The following is a 24,675-nucleotide window of genomic DNA, read 5'->3' as shown; positions in this document are numbered from 1 at the left end:
TTTGTACTAAAATTAATTATAGAAAGGACAAATTGGAAAATACAATTGTTTTTTATGCTGAAAGTTTCATTCTCTCTTCAATTGGGAAATCAAAATCAAATAGGAGGAATTTGAGTTTTAGGGCTTGTATTTCTTCCAGAAAAAGAACTAATCAAGTTTTCTAAAGTTACTAACCAACAACATTTTTTTCTTTTTCTGGACGAGACATAAATCCTAAAACTCAAATTCCTCCTATTTGATTTTGATTTCCCAATTGGAGAGAGAATGGACCTTTCAGCACACAAAACAATACCATTTCCCAACTTTTTCCTTTCTTTAATTAATTTCAGCACAAAATAAAATATGTTTACTTAATTCTTTAATTCTAAATTTTAAAAAAATTGAATTCACACATATTTTTATTGATACGTGTATATACAGTGTCACCAGACCACGTTACACACTCATTAATTTGATAAATTTGACAAAAAGACTTTAAAAAGATCCAATTAAGATGCAAAAAAAGTCATATACTTATTTGAAATTCTGAATGAAAATATGAAAAATTGAAAATTCATTAAATTTTTACCACATATATGAAAAATTGAAAGCTTATTCAATTTTTTAAAATTGTAACAGCTCAGTTTTTCTCACCTTGGCAACAATTTTTCTTATGTGGATACTAACAATTCAGACAGGGAAAAAGATAAAATTAAACAAATTTAAAAAAAATGCGACCATAAATGTAAAAAAAAGTAAAAAACAATTTTAAATAAAAATAATAAGAAAAAAGTAGATATTAAACTAAATTTTACTTTCCTTGTATCTAAAATATGTTAGTCCAGCAAGTTAAGGAACGTGCTTTTTATGAATATTTTATTTGAGTAAGTGTCATCTCATTTTTTTATTTATAAGAATAAATAATTTTAAAAACATTATTATCATAAACATGTTCTTATTTCAAAACTCGACTAATTTAAAATTTTAAATATTGAGTAAAATATTTAATTTATTTTTTCTAAATATTTCGCATGGCTTATTAATTTAAAGAAAAAAAAATTGGGAAGAAGAGATGGAAGACAGAAAGGTATTAGTATGGTTCCATGGTGGACATGGGAAGCAGAAAGCAATGAAACGCAGTGATGCAAGGAATTCACCAACACCAACAACACCAACACCTCGCTGCACTCGTCTCCGCGGCCCTCCCCAAGGACGATTCCGACGAAGACCCCTCCCCTCGCCTGGCAGCGATCCACTCCCTCCACCGCGCCATCCTCCACCCTCATAACTCCCTCCTCCTCTCTCACTCCGCCACTTTCCTCGCCCAGGCCTTCTCCCAACTCCTCTCCGACAAGTAACTTACTCATTTCACCTCACTCCGTTTTTGACCTAATTTCAAACTCACTTCACTCACACTACTCGTCCTTTTTCAACTAACTTCGATTCTCCTGCAGATGCTACGAGGTGCGGCAGGCCGCGGTCACAGCCTACGGTGCGCTCTGCGCTGTGGCCGCTTCAATCCCTGTCGCTTCCAACGGAAGACAAAACCTCCTCATGCTCGTCGACCGCTTCATCGGCTGGGCGTTGCCGTCTCTCAGCACAGCCGTCGCAGTCGATGGCACTAAAGAGCTCGCGCTGGAAGGCCTCCGCGAGTTCCTCAACGTTGGTGGAACGGACAGGTACGCTTTGCCTATTTTGAAGGCCTGTCAGGTGCTGCTTGAGGATGAGAGAACCTCTCTGGCTCTGTTACACAGACTTATTGGTGTTATTACTTTGATATCGTTGAAGTTTGTGAGGTGCTTTCAGCCTCATTTCCCTGACATTGTTGACTTGCTTCTCGGTTGGGCTTTGATGCCGGATTTAGCTCAATCGGATAGGCGTGTTATTTTGGATAGCTTCTTGCAGTTTCAGAAGCATTGGGTTGGCAGTCTTCCCATGTCCTTGAGATTGCTCACTAAGTTCTTGGGGGACATGGAGGTTTTGCTTCATGATGGAACTCCAGGCACGCCGCAACAGTTTCGGCGGCTTCTTGCTCTGCTTTCTTGTTTTTCAACTATTCTGCAGTCCACTGCCTCGGGATTACTGGAGATGAACCTTCTTGAACAGATATGCGAGCCGCTTAGCGCCCTGCTGCCAAGATTGCTACGGTGTTTATCAATGATTGGGCAGAAATTTGGGTGGTCTGAGTGGATTGAGGATTCCTGGAAGTGTCTGACTCTTTTGGCTGAGATTTTGCAGGAGCGGTTTTCAAGTTTTTATCCTCTTGCTGTTGATATTTTGTTTCAGAGCTTGGAGTTTGGAGTGACAGTGCAGCGGCCAGGGTTGAAGAAGATGAGCTCTTTCCAAGTCCATGGGGTTTTGAAGACTAATCTTCAGTTGTTGTCGTTGCAAAAGCTTGGCCTCCTTCCATTGTCCGTGAAGAAGTTATTGAAGTTTGATGCATCGGTCTCTCAACTGCGGTTGCATCCGAATCATTTGGTGACTGGGAGTTCTGCAGCTACTTACGTTTTTTTGCTTCAGCATGCGAATAAAGAAGTCGTTGATGAAGCAGTCATCTCGTTGATTGAGGAACTGGAGCTCTTGAAGAGTTTAATAGGAAACAATAATGGCCATTCATATGAATTCAATCGTATTATAGATACTAAAACATTTTCAGAAGCTGAGTTATTGGCCTTAATCAAGTTTGATTTGAAAGTACTATTAGCGTGTGTTTGCATGGGTGAGGACAACAGTTTGATTAAACAAAAGGATATTGCTTCGTTGTATCTCAGGAGGTTAGAAAAGTTAGAGTCGTTTATAACAAAACAGATGAATCCTTTTGAATTACCAATCCAGAATTTCATGGAGTTGCAGATCACTGTTGTTAAGACATTGGAGCGGCTAAATTCAGTTGAGTTCTTAATTAAGTGTTCTGTGAGAGAAGAGAATTGTGAGAAGACCTTAGTTGAATTTCCAACTGAAAAGGAGGACAGAGATGATCAATTCAGTAATGAGCGTTTGGCTGTGATTACTGAGCATTTGGAGAAGTACAGCAAGCTCGTTGTAAAAGCCTTTCATGTTTCTTCTCCTCTGGCAATTAAATTAATTGTTCTAGATTGGGGACAAAAGTTCTGCGAGAGTGTAATGGCAGTTAATAAGATCTCAAGCATTAGCGGTTTTTCCTACGAAGCATGTGAGTATGCTAGTGTAATCATGAACTTAGTTTTTTCACTTTTAGGTGGTACATTTGAGAGGGAACAGGAAGTGAGGTCACATGTTGCAATAACTCTGGAGATGTTTATGCAGGCAAAACTTTTGCATCCTGTGTGTTTTTATCCCTTAGCTGAAGTCATACTGGAGAAACTTGGGGATCCAACTATAGAAATACGGGATGCATATGTAAGACTTCTTGCCCATATTTTGCCTACTACTATATATACATGTGGTTTGTATGATTATGGAAGATTTAGGTCTGTTGACCCTGTGTTAGGAAACAATTCTAAGCTGCACTGGAAACAATTATTTGCCCTGAAGCAGTTGCCACTGCAACTGCACTCCCAACATCTTGTGTCAATCTTAAGTTACATTTCACAAAGATGGAAGGTACCTCTTTCTTCTTGGATCCAGCGTCTCATTCATAGTTGCCAGAGTTCAAAGGATGCTATTTTAAGTCTACCTGAAGAAACAGGAATTTTTGGTGCTAATTCTCCATGGTTGGATATACGAGTGGATGAAGACATACTTGAAAAAATCTGTTCTGTCAATAATTTGGCTGGTGCCTGGTGGGCTGTACAAGAAGCAGCTCGGTACTGTATTGCTACAAGACTACGGACTAACCTTGGTGGCCCCACCCAAACATTTGCTGCTCTAGAGCGTATGCTTTTGGACATTGCACACCTTTTGCAACTTGATAATGAGCAAAGTGATGGGAACTTAAGTATGATAGGGTCTTCTGGTGCTCACTTGCTACCAATGAGATTATTGTTGGATTTTGTTGAGGCTCTTAAGAAAAATGTATATAATGCATACGAGGGGTCTGTCATTTTACCACCTGCTACTCGTCAGAGTACTTTATTTTTTCGAGCAAACAAAAAAGTATGTGAGGATTGGTTTTCTCGTATTTGTGAGCCAATGATGAATGCCGGGCTGGCTGTACATTGTAACGATGCTGTTATTCAGTATTGTACACTGCGTTTGCAGGAGCTCAAGAATCTCTCTGTGTCAACTTTGAAGGAAAAATCTAGGACCCAGGTAACTGATAACCTCCACAATATCAGAGGGAGGTATAAAGGAGATGTCTTGAAAGTTTTAAGAGATGTTTCACTAGCTCTTTGCAAGAGTTCTGATCCAGAGTCTTTGATTGGCCTTGAAAAATGGGTTTCTATTACCTTCTCCTTACTCGGGGATGAAAACCAGTCCTTCAGTGAGGGTGGAACTGTTGGACCACTTTCTTGGATAAGTGGGCTTATATATCAGGCAAGAGGTGAGTATGAAAATGCTGCAGCTCACTTTACGCACTTGCTACAGACAGAAGAGTCACTCAGCTCCCTTGGTTCTGATGGTATACAGTTTGTCATAGCACGCATAATTGAGAGTTATACGGCTGTATCTGATTGGAGATCTCTTGAAACCTGGCTGTTAGAATTACAACAACTTCGTGCTAAACATACTGGTCGAAGTTATTCTGGTGCTCTAACAATTGCTGGAAATGAAGTTAATGCAATCCATGCATTAGCACGTTTTGATGAGGGTGATTATCAGGCTGCATGGTCAAGCCTTGATTTGACACCTAAAAGCAATAATGAGCTTACCCTTGATCCAAAAATAGCCTTGCAACGGAGTGAGCAGATGCTCTTGCAATCTTTGCTCTTTCAGAAGGAGGAAAAAAGTGATAAGGTACTGCATGATCTGCAGAAAGCAAGGTCAATGTTGGAGGAACCACTTTCTGTTCTGCCACTTGATGGCTTAGCTGAAGCAACACCTCTTGCAATTCAATTGCACTGCATTTTCCTTGTAGAAGATAATTGCAAGCTTAAAACAAATCATGAGAAAGCCAAACAACTACCATCAATACTGAATTCTCTTGAATCACTACCATCTTCCATTAGTAAAATCCGTCAAGATTGTAATCCATGGCTGAAAGTTCTTAGGGTTTATAAAACCATTTCCCCAAGTTCTCCCGTCACTCTAAAATTTTGCATTAATTTGCATAACTTAGCCCGCAAGCAAAATAATCTTTTGTTGGCAAATCGTCTGAACAACTACATAAAAGATCATGTATTTGCTTGCCCCGAGGAGAGGCATCGAAATCTTCTGGTCTTAAACTTGCAGTACGAGAGCATTTTACTACAATATGCTGAAAACAAGTTTGAAGACGCTTTCACAAACCTTTGGTCATTTTTGCATCCTTGCATGGTTTCTCCAAAACCATCTATAATATCTGACGTTAAAGAGAGGATTCTGAAGGCCAAAGCATGCTTGAAACTCTCAGATTGGCTGAGACGAGATTATTCAGACTGGAGTCCAGAGGGTGTTGTTCTCAAGATGGCAGCAGATTTTGATTTGGCTGAATCATCTCCATGTGGCAAAGATGGCAGCAAAGAAAACTTAAGTTGCAAATCAAATTTGGGTTCTATTATTGAGGAAATTGTTGGTACAACAACAAAATTGTCTTCTCGTATTTGCCCCACCATGGGCAAGTCATGGATTTCTTATGCTTCCTGGTGCTTTAAGCAAGCAAGAGACTCACTCCATGTTCATAGTGAAACTATCCTTCATTCATGCTCGTTTTCTTCCATGCTTGTTCCAGAAATTCTACCTGACAGATTCAAGTTGACTGAGGATGAGGTGCGAAGAATTAAGTCATTGGTTTTGTGTCTTTTTCAGGACAATATTGATATGAAAGGTTTCACAGATGAACAGGAAGAACGAAGCTCTTGGCTTGATTCTGCAGAGCTCTCAATTAGTGAGAGTCCTCTGCAGAAATTGGTTTGGAATATAGTGAATGTTATAGAAACCGCTGCAGGGGCATCAGGTGCAGAAAACTCTGGTGGTGAATGTCTTTCAGACATGGTATCTTCTCAATTGAGGATTTGTTTGTTAAGCACAAATTTTGGGCTCGGAGAATCTGACATTACTTCTGCATTGGATAATTTTGTTGATATCTGGTGGTCTTTGAGAAGGAGGAGAGTGTCCTTGTTTGGACATGCTGCTCATGGTTACATACAATATCTTTCTTATTCATCTTCCCGTATTTGCCATAGTCAAGTGCCTGGTTCTGAATATGAGACTTTGAAGCAAAAGGCTGGCAGCTACACCCTGAAGGCTACATTGTATATATTGCATATACTTCTCAATTATGGTGTGGAATTGAAAGATACTCTTGAATCTGCTCTTCTGGTTGTTCCTTTGTTGCCATGGCAGGTTGCATGCCAGATCTCAAGTTTTTACTTTATCTTCTTTCTGTTTCATGAGTATAGTTAACTGAAATGTTACTGGAATTGTCGTTATAGGAGGTTACACCTCAACTGTTTGCACGTATAAGTTCACATCCTGAACAAGTGATTCGAAAGCAGTTGGAGGGTTTACTAACAATGCTGGCGAAACAATCTCCATATTCTATAGTGTACCCAACACTAGTTGATGTTAATGCTTATGAAGAGAAACCTTCAGAAGAGCTTCATCATGTGTTGGGCTGTCTGGTAATATAAAATTTCTGTGTGCATTTGTAGCTTATGTATGTATTCTTTTTACTTCAAATATTCTCTTAACATCATGTGGATAATTTGGCATCAAAATTCTCACAACGTGACAATGGTCACGTCTGCATTTAAAGACAGTGAAGTGTGGTCACTGATCAATTAATCTTTTTCAGGGATTTAGTAGTTTCAATTCTAGTCTGTAATATACTTTGGGTGGAAAAATACAAACTAATCTAGTTTCAGGCATAATAAGCATCTTGTTGGGTACTCATTAGTTTGACCTAGCATATTTATTAAGACATGACGTGACGTGCTCATGGATTTGACCAACACTTCTATAGTTGTCACTTCTTTTATACTGACCTTTTATTAACTTGTTTGGAGTAGCAAATAGGATAATTAAAATTTACTTGTTCCATGCAGAGAGAACTTTACCCCCGACTGGTTCAGGATGTTCAGCTTATGATAAATGAACTCGGAAATGTTACTGTTCTCTGGGAGGAGTTATGGCTGAGTACTCTTCAGGATCTTCATACAGGTTGCTTACTGAAATTTTCCAATATTTTGTTGATCATGAGATCCATTTCATTGCATTGCTTTGGGTAATTGATGACTTCTTTTTTGGTGTTTGAGGAAGGTACATGAGATTTCTATTTATTGAATAATTAGGTGGAGAAATGGGGCTAACCATATTTTGTTGCAGATGTGATGAGACGGATAAACTTACTGAAAGAAGAGGCAGCAAGAATTGCAGAAAATGTAACACTTAGTCAGAACGAGAAGAACAAGATAAATTCTGCTCGATATTCTGCAATGATGGCTCCAATAGTTGTGGCTTTGGAGCGTCGATTAGCTTCAACGTCTCGAAAACCTGAGACTCCTCATGAAGCTTGGTTCCAGGAAGAGTATAAAGACCAACTAAAATCAGCCCTAGTATCATTTAAAATCCCTCCAGTATCTTCTGCAGCTATAGGTGATGTGTGGCGACCTTTTGATAGTATTGCTGCATCCTTGGCCTCATATCAGAGGAAGTCTTCGGTTTCCTTGGGAGAAGTGGCTCCACATTTGTCTTTGTTATCATCTTCAGATGTTCCAATGCCAGGTCTTGAGAGACAAATGCAAGTACCGGACTCTGACAAAGCAACTGATCACCAAGGGGTTGTCACAATTGCTTCTTTTCATGAGCAAGTTACCATCTTACCAACAAAGACAAAGCCTAAGAAACTAGGTATTCTTGGTTCCGATGGTCAGAAATACACATATCTCCTCAAAGGACGAGAAGATTTGCGCCTTGATGCTAGAATCATGCAATTATTGCAGGCTATAAATGGTTTTCTGCATTCTTCATCTTCTGCATGTAGCAATTCTCTTACCATTCGCTATTATTCTGTTACTCCAATCAGTGGTCGGGCTGGCCTAATCCAGTGGGCGGGCAATGTGGTAAGTATTTACAGTGTATTTAAATCTTGGCAAACCCGTGTCCAGCTAGCACAGTTTTTGGCATTGGGCTCTGCAAATACAAAATCCTCAGCTCCTCCACCTGTTCCACGTCCCAGTGATATGTTTTATGGGAAGATCATACCTGCACTTAAAGAGAAAGGCATAAAGAGGGTGATTTCCCGAAGAGACTGGCCTCATGAAGTCAAATGTAAAGTTCTTCTTGATCTCATGAAGGAAGTGCCAAGGCATCTTCTTTACCAGGAGCTGTGGTGTGCTAGTGAAGGATATAAAGCTTTCAGCTCAAAATTGAAGAGGTACATCACAGGAACTTCTGAACCTCTGGCGCATTTTGTGGTTATGCCATTTATAGTTAAACTGAATGGTTAAAGGTGTTCCCTGAATATGGATTTGGTTTTTGGGGATTTTTTTTACTATAATATCTACAGGGATATTCGTACTAACCATGAACTTGGTTCTCCATTTACACCTTGTTTGGTTGAGAATATAGTAGAGGGAAATTCGTGTTGTATGTTTGATGGGAGAGGAAAAGAGGGAAAATAATTTTTATAAAACGGTACGACCCACCATAGTATTTCTCATGTGCTCATACTCATCTCTCTATTTCTCTCCTCATCTCATCTCATCTCTATTATTTCTTTTCAATCAAACACCTTTAATTTCTACTTCATTTCTCCTTTACTTCCATTCAACCTATTTCTCTCCTCTCTATCAAACAAAGCATTAAAACAATAGGTGTAGTTCAATCAATGTTTTGAAGGCTTTAGTTCTTTTATCATTAGTTGTCAAATACGGGTTGACTATTCTATTTGAATGTACCTCTTTCCAAGCTTGTTCTTGGCAAATGATGAACTTTTTTCTGAGGCAAGAATTTATAATAGATTTGATACTCCAGTTAGCTTTACTTTTATTATAATTGTTCACCATCAATTGTAGGTATACAGGAAGTGTTGCTGCAATGAGTATGGTTGGTCATGTTTTGGGACTGGGAGACAGGCATTTAGACAACATTCTTATAGATTTTTGTAATGGGGATATCGTACACATTGATTACAATGTGTGTTTTGACAAGGGACAAAGACTAAAAATTCCAGAGATTGTTCCTTTCCGTTTGACCCAAATAATTGAAGCAGCTTTAGGGCTAACTGGAATAGAGGGTAGCTTCAGATCAAACTGCGAGACAGTTATTGGTGTTTTAAGGAAGAACAAAGATGTGCTTTTGATGTTATTGGAAGTGTTTGTTTGGGATCCACTTGTGGAATGGACACGAGGTGATTTTCATGACGAAGCTGCAATTGGCGGTGAAGAGAGAAAAGGTATGGAGTTGGCTGTCAGCTTAAGTCTATTTGCATCTCGAGTACAGGAAATTCGGGTTCCCTTACAGGTATGTACAGAACATAGTTCTACACAAGCAAGTATTTGTGTCTGACATAATTAGATAAGCAGTGTTCAAACCTTCTTGTGGTTGATATTTGGTCAGATGTGTTAAAATAAGTGTGCAAGCACATAAATACTTTTGTGCTTCAAGCATTTGTGTAGTTTATGGATATTACACTATACATTTTAGAATTTGTGTGATGTATTTGAAATCGATTTACACTCTTGATTTTTATTTAAATTCTTTAATTTGTAACCTTCGATTAGAAAATCCAGTGTGTGAAATTTGTCATACTGTATAGCTACGTGTTTATATATATTTACTTGAGATCTATTCAACTTAACTAATAAATTACTCTTTTTCTCCCTTAAATCTGTGAATAGGAACACCATGATCAATTATTGACAAGCCTGCCAGCTGTTGAATCAGCACTTGAGGTATTGATGAAATCAATGCCATGAAATTGTTTGGCTACATTTAAATTGCCTTTGTTTATTTTTTTTTTTCTCAATTCATTTTTTTTTTTTAAATTTGAATTAACTTTGAGAAGTATGTACCAGAGGTTTGGTGATGTTCTAAACAAATACGAGCTTACCTCTAGTCTGTACTGTCGAGCTGACCAGGAGAGGTCAACCCTTATATTGCATGAGACATCTGCAAAGTCAATTGTTGCTGAAGCAACCAGTAATTCAGAGAAAATTCGAGCTTCTTTTGAAATTCAGGCTCGGGAATTTGCTCAAGCAAAGGCTATGGTTGCTGAGAAAGCTCAGGAGGCAATGACTTGGGCTGAGCAGCATGGAAGGATTCTTGATGCTTTACGGTGTAACTTAATCCCAGAAATAAATGCTTCTTTTAAGCTGAATAACATGGAAACGGTCATATCACTTACATCTGCTGTCATTGTAGCAGGGGTTCCACTAACTGTTGTTCCTGAGCCAACACAGGCACAGTGCCATGATATAGATAGGGAAGTTTCTCAATTCATAGCTGAGTTGGGTGATGGACTAACTTCTGCCACAGCTTCTTTGCAAGCATACTCCTTGGCCCTGCAAAGAATTCTACCGTTAAATTACCTTTCAACCAGTGCAGTGCATAACTGGGCACAAGTTCTACAACTTTCTATCAATGCCCTGTCCTCAGATATGCTCTCTCTTGCCAGAAGACAGGCTTCTGAACTTATTGCAAAGCTTCATGTAGATAACAGTGATTCTATTAAATTCAGTCATGATGATCTCTGTTTCAGAGTGGAGAAGTATGCAGTTGAAATAGAAAAAATAGAAAAAGAGTGTGCTGAAATAGAGAGTTCTATTTGCTCTGAATCAGAATCAAAAACTAAGGATCGTCTCTTATATGTTTTTATGAAATTCATGCAGTCCATTGGTCTTTTAAAGAAGGAAGTTGGAAATTCTTCTGTTCAATCTAAATATGACAGTGAGATGAACAATGCTAGACCTTTAGGAGAGCTAGAAGAGGAGAGGGAGAAAGTATTTTCAATTTTGAATATTGCCGTGAGTTCACTTTATAGCGAGGTTAAGCATACAATATTAAATATTTATAATGATACATCCGGAGGGAGAAATCAATACAATATGTTGCAGAACGATTCTGGAACTATTTTTGCTGAGTTTGAAGAACAAGTAGAAAAATGTAATCTTGTGACAGAATTTGTTCATGATCTATGCCAATTTATAGGAAAGGACATCCCTTCTGTTGATATTAACCAAGTTCGTTTGAAGATTTTTTCTGAAAGTAATTGGGTTTCCATTTTCAGTAATATTTTAATTTCCTGTAAAGGACTGATTAGTCAAATGACAGAAGTTGTTCTGCCAGATGTAATACGAGCTGCTGTTTCATTAAATTCAGAGGTTATGGATGCATTTGGATTGATCTCACAAGTTCGGGGATCTATAGAAACTGCACTGGAGCAGCTTATGGAGGTTGAAATGGAGAGAGTATCACTCATTGAACTTGAACAGAACTATTTTGTTAAGGTTGGTCTTATTACTGAGCAGCAGCTGGCCCTTGAAGAAGCTGCAGTTAAGGGCAGAGATCATCTTTCTTGGGAAGAGGCAGAGGAACTTGCATCCCAAGAGGAAGCTTGTAGAGCACAACTGGACCAACTTCATCAAACATGGAATCAAAGGGATATAAGGACTTCGTCTCTTACCAAGAGAGAAACAGACATTAAAAATGCCTTGGTTTCTGTGAATTGTCAATTTCAATCTCTTGTTGGTGTGGAAGAAGAAAGGGAGCTACATATTTTGAGAAGCAAAGCACTACTGGCCTCACTAGTTAAGCCTTTCTTGGAATTGGAATCCATTGATATTTTGCTGTCTTCGACTGATGGTTCAGTTGCCATGCCCACGAGTAAATTTCATACTTTGACAGATTTGATAAACTCTGGGAATTCTATCTCTGAATATGTCTGGAAAGTTGGAGGTCTATTGGATAATCATTCCTTCTTTATTTGGAAAATAGGAGTCATAGATTCTTTTCTTGATGCATGCATTCATGACATAGCTTCATCAGTTGAGCAAAATCTAGGCTTTGACCAATCACTCAATTTTATGAAGAAAAAACTTGAAATCCAACTTCAGAAACACATTGGTCACTATTTAAAAGAAAGAGTTGCTCCTAGTTTACTGGCTTGTTTAGATAAAGAAAATGAGCACTTGAAGCAACTTACAGAGTCATCAAAGGAACTTGCTTTAGACCAGGGGAAAAAGGATGGGGCTGTGAAAAAAGTTATACTTATGCTTGAAGAATATTGTAATGCACATGAAACTGCTAGAGCAGCGAAATCAGCTGCTTCTATCATGAAAAACCAAGTGAGTGAGTTAAAAGAAGCTCTTCGAAAAACTGCCCTTGAGGTAGTTCAAATGGAATGGATGCATGATGTTAGTTTGAACCCATCATATAACAGAAGAATCAGATTTGAGAAGTATCTAGATACTGATGACAGCTTGTATACAATCATTTTAAATCTCAACCGATCTAAATTACTGGACAATGTACAATCTGCTGTGTCAAAAATCACAACATCAATGGATTGTCTTCAGTCTTGTGAACGAAATTCTCTTATTGCTGAAGGACAACTTGAGAGAGCAATGGCTTGGGCTTGTGGAAATTCCAGTAATTCTGGAAATACTTCAACCACAAATTCAGGAATTCCTCCTGAGTTCCATGAACATATTAAGAATCGGAGGCAGATTTTATGGGAATCTAGAGAAAAGGCATCAGACATTGTGAAGTTGTGTGTGTCAGTGTTAGAGTTTGAAGCATCAAGAGATGGGTATTTGTTTATACCAGACCAACCTTATCCCTTTAGGAGTAGTGTTGATGCCAAGACATGGCAGCAGGTGTACTTGAATGCACTAACAAGATTAGATGCTACTTTTCATTCTTATTCACGTGAGTTTGCTATTTTCCTATGTTTGTTGAACTTCCCCATCAGTTGAACGTCTGCATAAAGGGAATACGTACTCTCCTTTTCTTGTGACAGGTACTGAACAAGAGTGGAAGCTTGCACAATGCACTGTTGAAGCTGCTTCCAATGGATTATATACTGCTAGCAATGAACTCTCCATTGCCTCTCTAAAAGCAAAGTCAGCTTCAGGTAGAGCTTGCCATCTTGGTTACTGTTTATGTACACATTGAATTTCACACACGCACATGCATGTTTTCTTTCTCTGTTGATGTATCAACATCGTGGTTGCATGTGTTGAATTTTCTTTGCCTTTTTTATAGGTGATTTACAAAACACGGTTCTTTCAATGAGGGACTGTGCATATGAGGCTAGTGTTACACTGTCTGCTTTTGCTCGGATTTCAAGGATCCAAACTGCTCTAACTTCAGAAAGTGGTTCAATGCTTGAAGAGGTAGTGTCCAAATTTCATCGTTGTTGTATGTTAATGTGAAGTATAATGTTTAACTAATTCTTTCATATAGTTTATTTAAAGAATTTGATATTTGTATTGATGTCAATCCATGCATTGTGCACATGTTTCTAAAGAGATAATTTTGAAATTGCTAGTTTATAAGTAGGCAAAATGATTTTAGGTTAATGAAATTATGCTTTGCACCTGGTCTTTAAATCTTAACATGACCCAAGTTGTTCACAGATCAAATAAAAATAACATAAATGTAATTTGGTGAAATTCTTCAAAAATCTTCTGGCTCCATGGATCATTCTTTTAGCAATCCCAAAATTGTTAGACCAACTTGTTAACGAAGTAATGGTAAATTACTGACCCCTCCCCCTCCCAAAATAATCCCAATTCAATAAAAAGGATTAGTCGGCATTTGAATAAGGATTATGTTCTTCTTCCTCATCATCGGATCTACTGTTTCTTATATATATATGATTATTATCACAAAATTATTACAAATAATTTACTACCGGTTCCATTAATTACCATTATGTTCTCTTCCTATTTTTTTTTTTTGGAAACCAATATTTCATCGCTTTGTAGGTTTTAGCAATAACTGAAGATATACATGATGTTTACAATCTGGGGAAAGAGGCAGCTGGTATCCACCTTTCTCTTATGGAAGGCCTTTCGAAGGTTTATTTACCTCTTGTATCTCAGTTTGTAAAATAGTGACGTTTAGGCTTTGCCTTAACTGTCAATTTTATATTTCCTGATATTAAGCTTCCCTAACATCAGTTTTGTACTTTGGTGGTTTTGTTTTTTTAGGCAAATGCCATCCTTTTTCCACTTGAATCGGTGCTGTCTAAGGATGTAGCTGCTATGGCTGATGCAATAGATAGGGAAAGTGAGACCAAGAAGGAAATATCACACATTCATGGACAAGCTATATATCAATCATATTGTGTAAGAATCAGGGAGGCTTGTCAGAACTTTAAGCCCTTGGTGCCCTCTCTGATGTTAGCTGTGAAGGGACTGTATTCATTGTTGACAAGGCTAGCAAGAACCGCTAATGTCCATGCTGGCAACCTTCACAAAGTAATCTGACAGTTTCAAGCTATTCCTGTTTTCTCTCTCTCTCTCCCTCTCTCTCTCTCTCTCTCTCTCTGAATATATATATATATATATATATATATATCATATGGCGGAACTTTGTCCTTTAACCATATTCAGCCATTGATAACCTTGATCTATATGCGTGTGTTTATACATCTGTATATAAACAACCACTACTTCGGTCAAATATTTGACTGGCCACGGATTTTTCTTTTTGTAGTTTGAAAGATCCATATTCTCTGTTTTCAGGCGCTTGAAGGAATAGGAGAAAGTCAGGAAGTAAAATCAGTGACTACTACTTTGTCAAGATCAGATGGTGGGGGTGATGATGCTGTTGAGTTTGATGGTAAAGAAGGGGTGGGTCTCTATAGGTCTGAAGATGATAAAACTGATGATTTCATTGGCTTTTCTCGACTTAGTTTGGAAGACAAAGGATGGATATCACCCCCAGATAGCATCTACTGTACTGGCTCTGGATCTGACATGACAGCAACCGAAGTTAGTCTTCCTGATAGCTTGAATGATTCAGCAGGAAATAAAGAGCTGCTTTCACAGGGGTCTAGTAGTAGAAACCCCACAGGTCATATGCATACTGCTGTATTCTCTCAAACTGAAGTAGAAGAAATCTCACCCTTTGGGCTGTCACAATCTTCTCCTGCAGAAACTGATCTTAATGGTTCTGGTTCTGTGAAATCAATCAATGAGGCCACTGAACATTCTGAAGCAATAGTTGTACTAGGTGATAAAACTGCTGCCATCCCTGCTAACTCCCAAAATCCAACAAATAAAAACATAGACAAATTTGATTCAGCAGATGAGCCCCTTTCTGCAAAAGAAATTAAAAATGCTACAGAACACCGTGATGCTCGTGATCTAAACGTAAATGCCAATACTCGTGTTGGAAGGGGTATGTACAAAATCTTTATATATTATTTTTTTGTATCACTGCTTATTTAATTTATTCATCCCATATCAGAAGAATAAATAACCAGTTTTTAATTAAGATTCTTAACCCTCTCTGGTGGTGTTCAATAAATAAACACATGAAAGAATATGAACCTTATAAAATTAATGTTACCCATTTCTAATAAAAAAGAAAACGCACTGTCCTAATGGATATAAATGGACTCTGGTTGCCTTCTGTATAATGATTACACAATTTTTTTGTGGGGCAAAATTAAGTTTGAAAAGGAGTTGTAATGAGCCGTTGAGTAGACAGTTTCTTTTTCTTTACTTTGATCTTACTTTGAGTTTTTTCTTTTAAATGTAAAAAGTAAGGAGAAAGTGTGGTTTTATGATCTGTTTTTCCTTTCATTTCCTTGCTCGTTTTAGAAGAAACCGACTTAGTGTCCAGATCTTGTCTTGATCACAGTTAAAATTATCTAAAATGTTTTAATTTGACTATGAAACAAGTTATGAGATTGCATTTTGATATCCAACGATATTCATGAACTGTATTTTTTGAAAAAAATAGATAAGAAACAGTACTAAAACAAACAAATAGTCTTTTACGCTATTAGTACCTCATTATTACTATGTCGTTCATTCAGACATCATAATTTCTTATGTGATTGAATGTAAAGGAATTGACATGCTCTTCTTCATTTGTGGATATTTGAACTTTATGCTAGGTAAAAATGCTTATGCTTTGTCAGTATTGAGGCGGGTTGAGATGAAAATTGATGGTCGAGATATCTCCGAAAGCAGGTACTAAGGATATTTTCGCAATCACAAAGTCTTCTACTGAATTGTTTTATTAATGTTGGGCCTTCTTTGGATTGCAGAGAAATTGATATTACAGAGCAAGTAGATTATCTACTAAAGCAAGCAACTAGTGTAGATAATCTATGCAACATGTACGAAGGTTGGACAGCATGGATCTGAGGTTTCAAGAGGTTCCTCAGACTGGAGCATCTTAAGTCCCATTCCCAATATTATGCAAGAATCGGCCTCAAGCCTCGTTTCGTTGACCACGGTGAGGAATAGGTCCTTAGGCCAGCTATTTTTTCCCGGTGATGCAGGAAGCCACCAGAACAAAGTTTTTGCAGTTCCCATTAATCAAGCCATTTGTTGAAGTATTTCGCTGATCACAATCACTGATCTATCCAGGGCCAAACTGTGTAGCTTCTACCGTCCTCTTGATTTCAGCTTTTGTCGAGGCAAAGTTACTATTTTTCACCTTACATGTGGACTTTCATCTACCATCCCACAAAGAAATCCCAGGCTCACAGCTGGTCTCGTGGGAGATGAAAATGGATTACCATGCCTTCCCTCCTGGTTTAGCTCCTGCAACTTGCATTGCCATACTAATTGAGGAGCACGTTTTGGATCCTCAGCTCTTGAAGGCTGAAAGAATGTTTTGTTTCTGGCTGGAGCATCACACTATTGCTAAATTCACGTCCAGGATGTATTACACGTATCCGTGTAATCATTTATCTGTAATCAATTGCGCATTGCTGATCTCTCATGTAATTGCAGCGTGTTTGGTTTCTCATTGGCTAGCGCGCATCGGTTTGAAGCAACGAAGACCAGCTTATGCGATTTTTACTTGGAGATTGGAGCTTATGACGAAATTTGTAACTTTCAATTCCATTTGTCATATTTCCGCTATTTTATTCTTTTTTATCCACTCCCATATGTACCTAAAGTTGCCTTCATTTGCATCCCAATAATCTACCACTTCTTTTCTCTGGTATTATACCGAAGAAAAATATGGTAGGTGAAAACGAAAATTATAAACATAAGTGAGAAATAAATTAAAATTAAAATAGTTATTTCAAAATAGAAGATAAAAAAAATATACATATAGGTAAACAATAACAGAGTAAATTAAACCATTTTTTAAATTATTTCTATTTCTTTCTTTTTTTTCTTTTTAAATACTTCAGCTCATTTTTATTTATGATAATAGATTATGGACTGCTTTGGTTCCCTTTGCTATCATAAACATAATAATACTATAAATAAGTAAAATTAGTAATAATAAATGAAATATCTCACTTTTTCTTTTCAATTTCATCTTCTATCTCGCTTACAAACAAAGGCTCCAGGAATACGCTGATGTGTTATGCCTTCTATTTCTTACCTATTAAAAAAAATTACTTTAATTAAATTTTAAGTATTTCATAAATTAGAATAATTTTAATTGAACTCTTATTGAAAAATATTTTTTTAAACATTTAATATATTTTCTATTTTTTAGTATTTTACTGTTGAAATAAAAATCAAAATATCATTTTAAACACTCAATAACTCAATTCAAAAACCTCCCCAAAATATTAGATATTTGATCCAGTTTTTCTCTTTTAACCCGAGAGTATTTTTTTCCAATTGTTTAAAGATTATACGTTATTATTTTATTAATTTATATATTTGAGACAATTATAAAAAAATAAAAAAATTGTTAAAAAATACATTTTTCTTGATTAAATTGGCAATGCACACAGATCGAAAAGAAGAATCTCGTACTCTGCTCTGAGGCAAGTGACACTTCTACAAGTGCCACGCATGTTGTTTATCTTTCATGCTGTAACACGGTTTCACGCCATCAGATTTTCATGCGTATATAATAACATGAAATCTAAGATTCCAGTTCCTGTTTTACGTTTCAGTTTCAAACTCACAAAAGAACACAGTTTCCAACTAAAGCTTCACTTTATCTCAATCTTAACACCCCAATGACCTCAGTCACTTTATATATATATATATATATATATATATATATATATATATATATATATATATAATCAAACATACTTCTCACATCAAACTAAACATTACCAGAAGTCTCTTTCTTGTTTTTGCTGTCATCTCAATATTTCAGTCACTTATTTTTCTTACCAGCTCTCTCATTATTGCTTTTCAGTTTTTGCTGTTAATTGGGTAGATTTCAAGTCATGTCTGCACTGGTGGATATATGGACAAGAGAACAGTCCAAGCTAAGGGAAAAAGACGCTGCTTCCATTCAACACGAATCTGCTCAATCCCTCCATAAAAAGGACCAGAGCTCATCTGGGTTGGCTGAACTTGCTGCCAAACCAATGCAAGTTAACAAGCCAAGGTTGCTCTTTTCGGAGGCTTCACTTTCCATGCTTGTTCAATGTTTTAGCCCTTGAAGAAGGCAATAAATGCTTAACTCACTTTATTTCTTCCTTTCAAAGTTAGAACCATGTGTGTGTGTGTGTATATATACTGCTCCTTCATATTTCTAATAAAATCACCTCTTTGGTTTTTCTTTTCTTCTCTTAATTTGACACCAAATCGTTTTCAATTATATGTTTGATGATGAATCATCAATCAAATTTTGTTACTACGAGTAAATAAAATTATACAATCATCGTATAAAGGCAGGTGGAGACATAACCTCATACCAAGTTTAGATAAGGTTATATTAAAAAAATTCGGATAAGCTTTCAAACTTTAGTCAAAAAATAGACAAAAGAAAAGTTTATTATGTATTCTGAGATGAATGTTCAACCTGAATTCAGTAAAACTCGGTCCTTCTAGAGAAATGGAAAACCAGAACGCGTTATAATTAAGTATATTTAATATTTTGGTCCCTAGGGTTAACACATACTAGCCACTCAGAAATATATATTTTTTGGAGGTGTTGTTGACTATGCTTTTAAAATATATAACTGGGCATGTGTCAATTTCCATTGACTTGTTCCTTTCTTTTAGCAAATAATTACATTTTCATTCAAAGAAAGTTATTAATATGCATAAAAATGCTTTTCAATTATTCAAAGGTGACATGACAACAGATAATTAAGGATTAAAACACATAAACCATATATAGCTGTTGGTGTAGTTTGAAAAGTTCCACGCCGTCGTTGTTGTCCATTTCTTTTCTCAGCAATTTCCATTCCAACGTTTTGAATACGTTGTTCGTTACCGAACCAGAACATGTGCCACTCTTTCCCTCGCAAGTCTTCTTCATATACTCTCTACCAATTGCCACTCACTTAGCTGTTTCCTAATTCAGATATTACGTCTCAGAAAATGAGTGGAGATGGAGGAATAGCATAAGCAGCATCAAGTTGTGTTGATTTGATCAGAGTGAACAACTTTGTTTCACTTGGTTTTTGAAACTTTTACTCTGGAATGATATATTACCGTACATGGCTTCGCTTCTGAAAAATCTACGTCCCGGTGTGCCTTCAGTTCATGATGCTGGTGATGATTTCAGCTATGAGTACTCTTTTGCTGAGGAATACAAAGGTCCTCCTCTTGGCTACTCCGTCCCAGAAGTTCTTCCTTTCAACCTTGACCAAGTCCCTTTTGCACCTGTTGCTCAATCTCCCCCTCACAACTTGTCCCTCCCAGTTATCCAACCCTTTAGAAAAACCAATGCAGAATTGGCTTCAAAAACTGCTTCTGTTTCTTCTGATCATCTGTCACGCGAACAAGGGGATCATGATGATGATGACGACGACCCTTTAAACCCAAAACATGTTAAACGGCCCTCCGTGGTGACTTTTCGTCATCCTGAGACAAATGAGATAGTGGAGGATGAAGAGATTGTTGAACCTGCAAGTGGAGAAAGTAGTAGTAGTAACAATAGTAAACGTGTGAGGCCGCATGCCGAGAGAGTTGGGAAGAAGGGTTCGTGCTATCGATGTCTTAAAGGGAGTCGTCTAACTGAGAGGGAGGTTTGCATTGTTTGCAGTGCAAAGTTTTGTCGCAACTGTGTGCTTAGAGTAATGGGATCCATGCCTGAAGGCAGAAAATGTGTCACTTGCATTGGTCATAGAATTGATGAGAACAAGCGAGGGAGGCTTGGAAAACCTTCTCGGATGCTCAAGTACTTGTTGTCTAAGGGGGAAGTGAAACAAATCATGAAGGATGAGATGTTTATTGAAACAAATCAAATACCAGCAGAAGATGTTATTGTGAATGGAGAACCTCTTGACTGGGATCAGCTCACGCTGCTTTTGACCTGTTCAAACCCCCCAAAAGGATTGAAACCGGGTTTCTATTGGTATGATAAAGCATCTGGCTTTTGGGGAAAGGTGATCATCAACTCGAACCTTATAGATACTCCTTTTTGTTAGTTCAATCTGAGTGAAGCTTAATGAACTTGAACTTACCCTTTATGCTTTTCACATGCAAAGCTCAAATATGGTGTACTGCTTGATCCTGCAGGAAGGTCAACGACCATGTCAAATTATTAGCCCACAGTTGGAAGTTGGGGGCCACTTGCAGAGAAATGCAAGCAATGGAAAGACAGAAGTAACTATAAATGGTCGAGAGATTACCAAAGAAGAGCTATGGATACTGAAGGTGGTTGTTGATCTGTGCACTTTCATAGTATACATTTTGAAACTGTTAAACTCAAGTGTCGCTTTGTTTGATTGCAGTGGGCAAGAGTGCCATGTGATGGAACAACTGACTTTTGGGTGAGCCATGATGGATCATACATGGAAGTGGGACAGAAGAATGTGAAGGGGCATATATGGGAGAAGGTAATTGATGTTGTTTAGCTTTTCTTAAGCTATAAATCCCTTGTCAATGACTCTGGTATATGTGCATGTTTTTGACAGTCTACAGTGAAGTTTGCTTCTCTAATTCTATCCCTGCCAGTTCCTTCTAGCTCCTTAACTCCTGCCGGCGAAGCAGAAAGTGGAATTAGCAAACACAACATTGAACAGAAAATGCTTCACAAATATTTACTTGTCGGTTCTGTCAATTCTGGAACATGTACCATATATAAACAGGTAATATGCTACTAGAGGGAATTATTTTGTCATGACATTGTTTGGTATCTCTCTGACATATGAATAACAGTCTGTAATTTTAATGTTGAAGGCTTCAGTTTTGTGACACTTAGACTGAACCATTTATATTGCAGGCCAGGCTTCTGTATAATGTTCCTTTCTCTGGAACCGAGCTTCACAACATAAAGCTGGTAATTCAAAGAAACTTGTATAGGTACCTTGGTATCATACTAGAGGCGCGAGAAATTTTTGAAGAGAGTTTGTATAAAAAAAGTAACGAACAACATGTTGGTGAATCAACTTCTTCTGGTAATTGTTTTTCTTTGAATATATGAAAAGCTAACTGGGAGGTCTGCGCTGTCTGAATGAAGTGTTTATCCACATTTCATTGAACACCTTTTCCTTTTTCATTCTTTTTTTGAACATCATAAAGCAAAATGGCCTTATCCATGCAGTCTTTGATAACAAGATTAATGATAATTTCCTCATTTGCTAAACAGAATGTTAAGGAGAAAAGTTATTGATGTTTAGTTTACAACAGGGACTACTGGAGAAATTATTGACACGACAACCTATTCCATTAGTCCAAGACTAAGAGCTTTCTCCGATTGGATACTCCAATACATGATGTCTGGCAACTTGGATGAAATATTTCCAGCAGCTGCTCGTGAATATGCCCCACTGGTGGAGGAACTGTGGAGGGATGCAGCCATTCGGGCCACGTACAACAGGAGAAATGAAATAAAAAATCTGCCAAAAACTGCTAGCTATTTTCTTGAGCGGGTAAGAAAATGCTTAGCCCCCACATATTCATCATCATCACATCATAATTCATTTCTACTTTCATAAAGTTGTATTTTTTTTTCTACTCTGCTGCCATTCTCTATACTAGAGTTGTTACACAGTTCACACGGTTAATAATGCTCTATTACTGAATAGAAAGTATTTATCTAGTCTTTTCTCCTCTTTTTAATCCCTCTTGAACTTCTTGAGTTTGTTTAAGTTTGATACAGGATTATGTAACACAAGATTATCTCAATCTCACAAATATCTAAATATTTCTTCGGATGCAGTCTGTTGAAATTTCCAGGATAGATTATGAACCCTTGGACATGGACATCTTGTATGCTGAAGGGATAACCTTATCCAATGGCCTTTCTTCCATGGAATTTTCATTTCCTGTGTCAGCTCATGAGGACTCATTGGACCCTGTTTATCGACATGATCCTTTGCTCAGGTCACTTTTCATTTCATCAAATTTACACAGATAACAATCTTCAGTTCTGTAGTTATGCACTTCATTTTTCAATTCCAAACCAAAACTAAGCTAGCTGATTTATGGCACTCAAAGCATAAACCTTGTAATGGATAAAACAATTTACGGCACTGCGTTGAATCTTTGTTTGTCCTAGTAGGTATCAGCTCATCAGAGTACATCCAAAAAGCCTCGGAGAAAAGTGCAAGTTGTTGGACATGTTTGAAGACACTGATGTAGTGTTGTTCTCAGTGGCCTTAACTGACTATGATGAGTACACGGTAGACAGTAAAGGAGCTGTTAGCAACAAAATTTTAGCAGCCAAACATCTCTTTGAAAACATCATCACTCATAGAGTGTTCAGCAACACGAAATTTCTTCTCATATTGACCAAGTTTGATCTGTTTGAGGAAAAGATTGAACAGGTTCCTCTAACACAGTGTGAATGGTTTTTGGACTTCGATCCAGTTATTAGCCACAATCATAAAACCGCCAGTATTAGCAAACGTAGCAACCATCCTCCACTAGCTCAACGTGCTTTTCAATACATTGGTATGAAGTTCAAGAGCTGGTTCAATTCTCTAACTGGTCGAAAGCTGTTTGTTTCACTGGTTACTGGGTTGGAACCTTCTACTGTTGATGAAGCTCTTAGATATGCAAGAGAGGTTATGGTGTGGCAAAAATGGGACCCCTCTTTGAGAAATGAGAAGTCTGAGATAACATCCACAACTTTTGAGGCAAGCTCTGAAGAAAAATATAATAAACTATAATCAACCCTAGAAAATTCTCTAGTTTTTTCCTCACATTTTGGAACCAGTCAATAGTACTGGATTAACATTCTCTGTAAATGTGACTTTAGAATGACAATTTCATGTATGATATAATAAATCGAAATTACATTCATTCATGTTTGATTAGAATTACACAAAATCTATACTTTTATGTGAGATTAAAATATTTTGTATAAATTTTATTACAAAGTTTAAGATAAAACCATTCAAACACAATTCACTTCACTTTAAATATAGTTTTAACTAAAATTGATTTTGTAAAATCAAAATCACTCAATATTTAAGTTTGCCAAACATTAAATTGCAGAATTTTCATTGCTGACACAGTCGCAGAATGAAAAAAATCTTGCTTTTACTCTGCTGAGATATATTTTGCTATCACCCTTTTGATATTATGATACAAATTGTTAAATATCACCCTTTATAGTGCACATTGTTGAATGGAGCTTTGTGACAAAAATCAATGAACTAATGGAGCTTTGTGACAAAAATCAATGAACTGGAGGTGAGGTGAATATAACCTTTTTGTCACGTACTGACCCTGATATTTTTTAGGCTTGAAAAATATCCTGAGAAGAAAGGCACTCCAAACTTTTATGCAAAACAAAAAATGAAAATTAACAGCAAATTCGGATATTTTTTGTTCATAAAAGCAAGAACAACGACAATTTAACCAACAATCTCACCAAAAGGCACCCCTTTATGAGAAAGAGAGTCATTCTTGTTTACCTTTTCCTGTAAAGTATCATAAGGTCAAGGTTTAATTGATTTAAAATGTACTAATTACGTTGCATAAGCACCAATAATGCACTGGTTTTAACTTTTCTGCGAGATGAAATCCACTGACACATCTAAAAAGATTATAATTGCATATTTATATATATCGACTCAACAAAACTAAAACAGAACAACTGAAGTATATAATCAAACATGAAATTAAACTCAACAAAAATTGGTATACCAAATACCATTTTTGATTATATCAGAACTTATGTACAATACTTCATTACACTTCCATTACATAACTCGCAGGCTAAGAACTGACAGATAGATAAATAGAAATGGAATATACAAAACATATTGATTCTGCTATTGCTCATTCCTTGAAATCAGCAAGAACATCCTTAATGAAAAACATATCACCAAGGCACAAATCGATCCATCAGCAAACACATGGTTGCCTCTGACATGGTTCCACTGCTGTCTCTGGTAACTGCAGTGTTCTTGTTCTGTGCTTCCTTTTCTTCCTGTTCCCTTTCTGATCCTTCTTTGGCTTTGGACAAGAAAGGCTTGCGTGAAAGTACTTTTTCTCTCAGCTTTGCCAGCTCCCCAACCCACACCTCTACCACAGCAGACATTTTCTTCAGCAACTGTAAACCAGTGAGATAAAAGATTCAGTTTTGTTGATTTTGCTTTGTGCTTTTGCTTTGTGT

At 37.2% G+C, this 24,675-nt stretch overlaps 2 protein-coding genes and 1 long non-coding RNA gene across 5 annotated transcripts; 2 read left to right on the top strand and 1 right to left on the bottom strand.

Moving 5' to 3' along the window:
* The first annotated feature begins 1,053 nt into the window (after nt 1-1,053).
* On the top strand, nt 1,054-17,178 carry LOC106756038 (serine/threonine-protein kinase SMG1). Of its 3 annotated transcripts, none has more exons than XR_001375445.2 (16): nt 1,054-1,333; nt 1,434-6,381; nt 6,471-6,659; nt 7,083-7,197; nt 7,363-8,413; nt 9,054-9,501; nt 9,879-9,932; nt 10,056-12,906; nt 12,998-13,111; nt 13,243-13,373; nt 13,968-14,060; nt 14,193-14,462; nt 14,730-15,387; nt 16,112-16,187; nt 16,265-16,455; nt 16,590-17,178. XR_001375445.2 is itself a non-coding variant. In XM_022778332.1 (16 exons), the coding sequence occupies exons 1-16, from the start codon at nt 1,122-1,124 to the stop codon at nt 16,362-16,364; spliced, it is 11,223 nt and encodes a 3,740-aa protein (XP_022634053.1). In that variant the 5' UTR covers nt 1,054-1,121; the 3' UTR covers nt 16,365-16,539. The 3 variants fall into 3 exon arrangements, 2 of the variants coding, with proteins under 2 accessions (XP_022634053.1, XP_014493761.1); XM_022778332.1 differs by lacking the exon at nt 16,590-17,178 and having other exon boundaries at nt 10,056-10,317; nt 10,405-12,906; nt 16,265-16,539; XM_014638275.2 differs by lacking the exon at nt 16,590-17,178 and having other exon boundaries at nt 16,265-16,539.
* Nucleotides 17,179-19,124: 1,946 nt separating this feature from the next.
* On the top strand, nt 19,125-23,360 carry LOC106755602 (extra-large guanine nucleotide-binding protein 1). The gene is made up of 8 exons (XM_014637786.2): nt 19,125-20,491; nt 20,625-20,762; nt 20,840-20,944; nt 21,023-21,196; nt 21,331-21,505; nt 21,738-21,979; nt 22,270-22,433; nt 22,612-23,360. Exons 1-8 carry the CDS (start codon nt 19,601-19,603, stop codon nt 23,219-23,221), a joined length of 2,499 nt encoding a protein of 832 aa, XP_014493272.1. The 5' UTR covers nt 19,125-19,600; the 3' UTR covers nt 23,222-23,360.
* On the bottom strand, nt 23,071-24,377 carry LOC111241257. Its single transcript, XR_002667120.1, has 3 exons — nt 23,929-24,377; nt 23,764-23,833; nt 23,071-23,195 (listed from the first exon to the last, which is right to left on the bottom strand). It is a non-coding gene; the product is annotated as an uncharacterized LOC111241257 (long non-coding RNA).
* Nucleotides 24,378-24,675: the final 298 nt, after the last annotated feature.

This window comes from Vigna radiata, chromosome 2 (assembly GCF_000741045.1).
Source record: "Vigna radiata var. radiata cultivar VC1973A chromosome 2, Vradiata_ver6, whole genome shotgun sequence".
Classification (NCBI taxonomy): domain Eukaryota; kingdom Viridiplantae; phylum Streptophyta; class Magnoliopsida; order Fabales; family Fabaceae; genus Vigna; species Vigna radiata.
This window is presented reverse-complemented; position numbering and strand designations above follow the sequence as displayed.

Bases quoted from the DNA above. Each gene is read 5' to 3' on its own strand.
- LOC106755602 (XM_014637786.2), top strand. From the start codon at position 19,601: ATGGCTTCGCTTCTGAAAAATCTACGTCCCGGTGTGCCTTCAGTTCAT. The intron at 21,506-21,737 runs GTAATTGTTTTT...AGTTTACAACAG, and splicing joins TGGTGAATCAACTTCTTCTG to GGACTACTGGAGAAATTATT. The intron at 22,434-22,611 runs GTCACTTTTCAT...TTGTCCTAGTAG, and splicing joins CGACATGATCCTTTGCTCAG to GTATCAGCTCATCAGAGTAC.
- LOC106756038 (XM_014638275.2), top strand. From the start codon at position 1,122: ATGCAAGGAATTCACCAACACCAACAACACCAACACCTCGCTGCACTC. The intron at 12,907-12,997 runs GTGAGTTTGCTA...TTCTTGTGACAG, and splicing joins TACTTTTCATTCTTATTCAC to GTACTGAACAAGAGTGGAAG. The intron at 15,388-16,111 runs GTATGTACAAAA...ACTTTATGCTAG, and splicing joins CAATACTCGTGTTGGAAGGG to GTAAAAATGCTTATGCTTTG.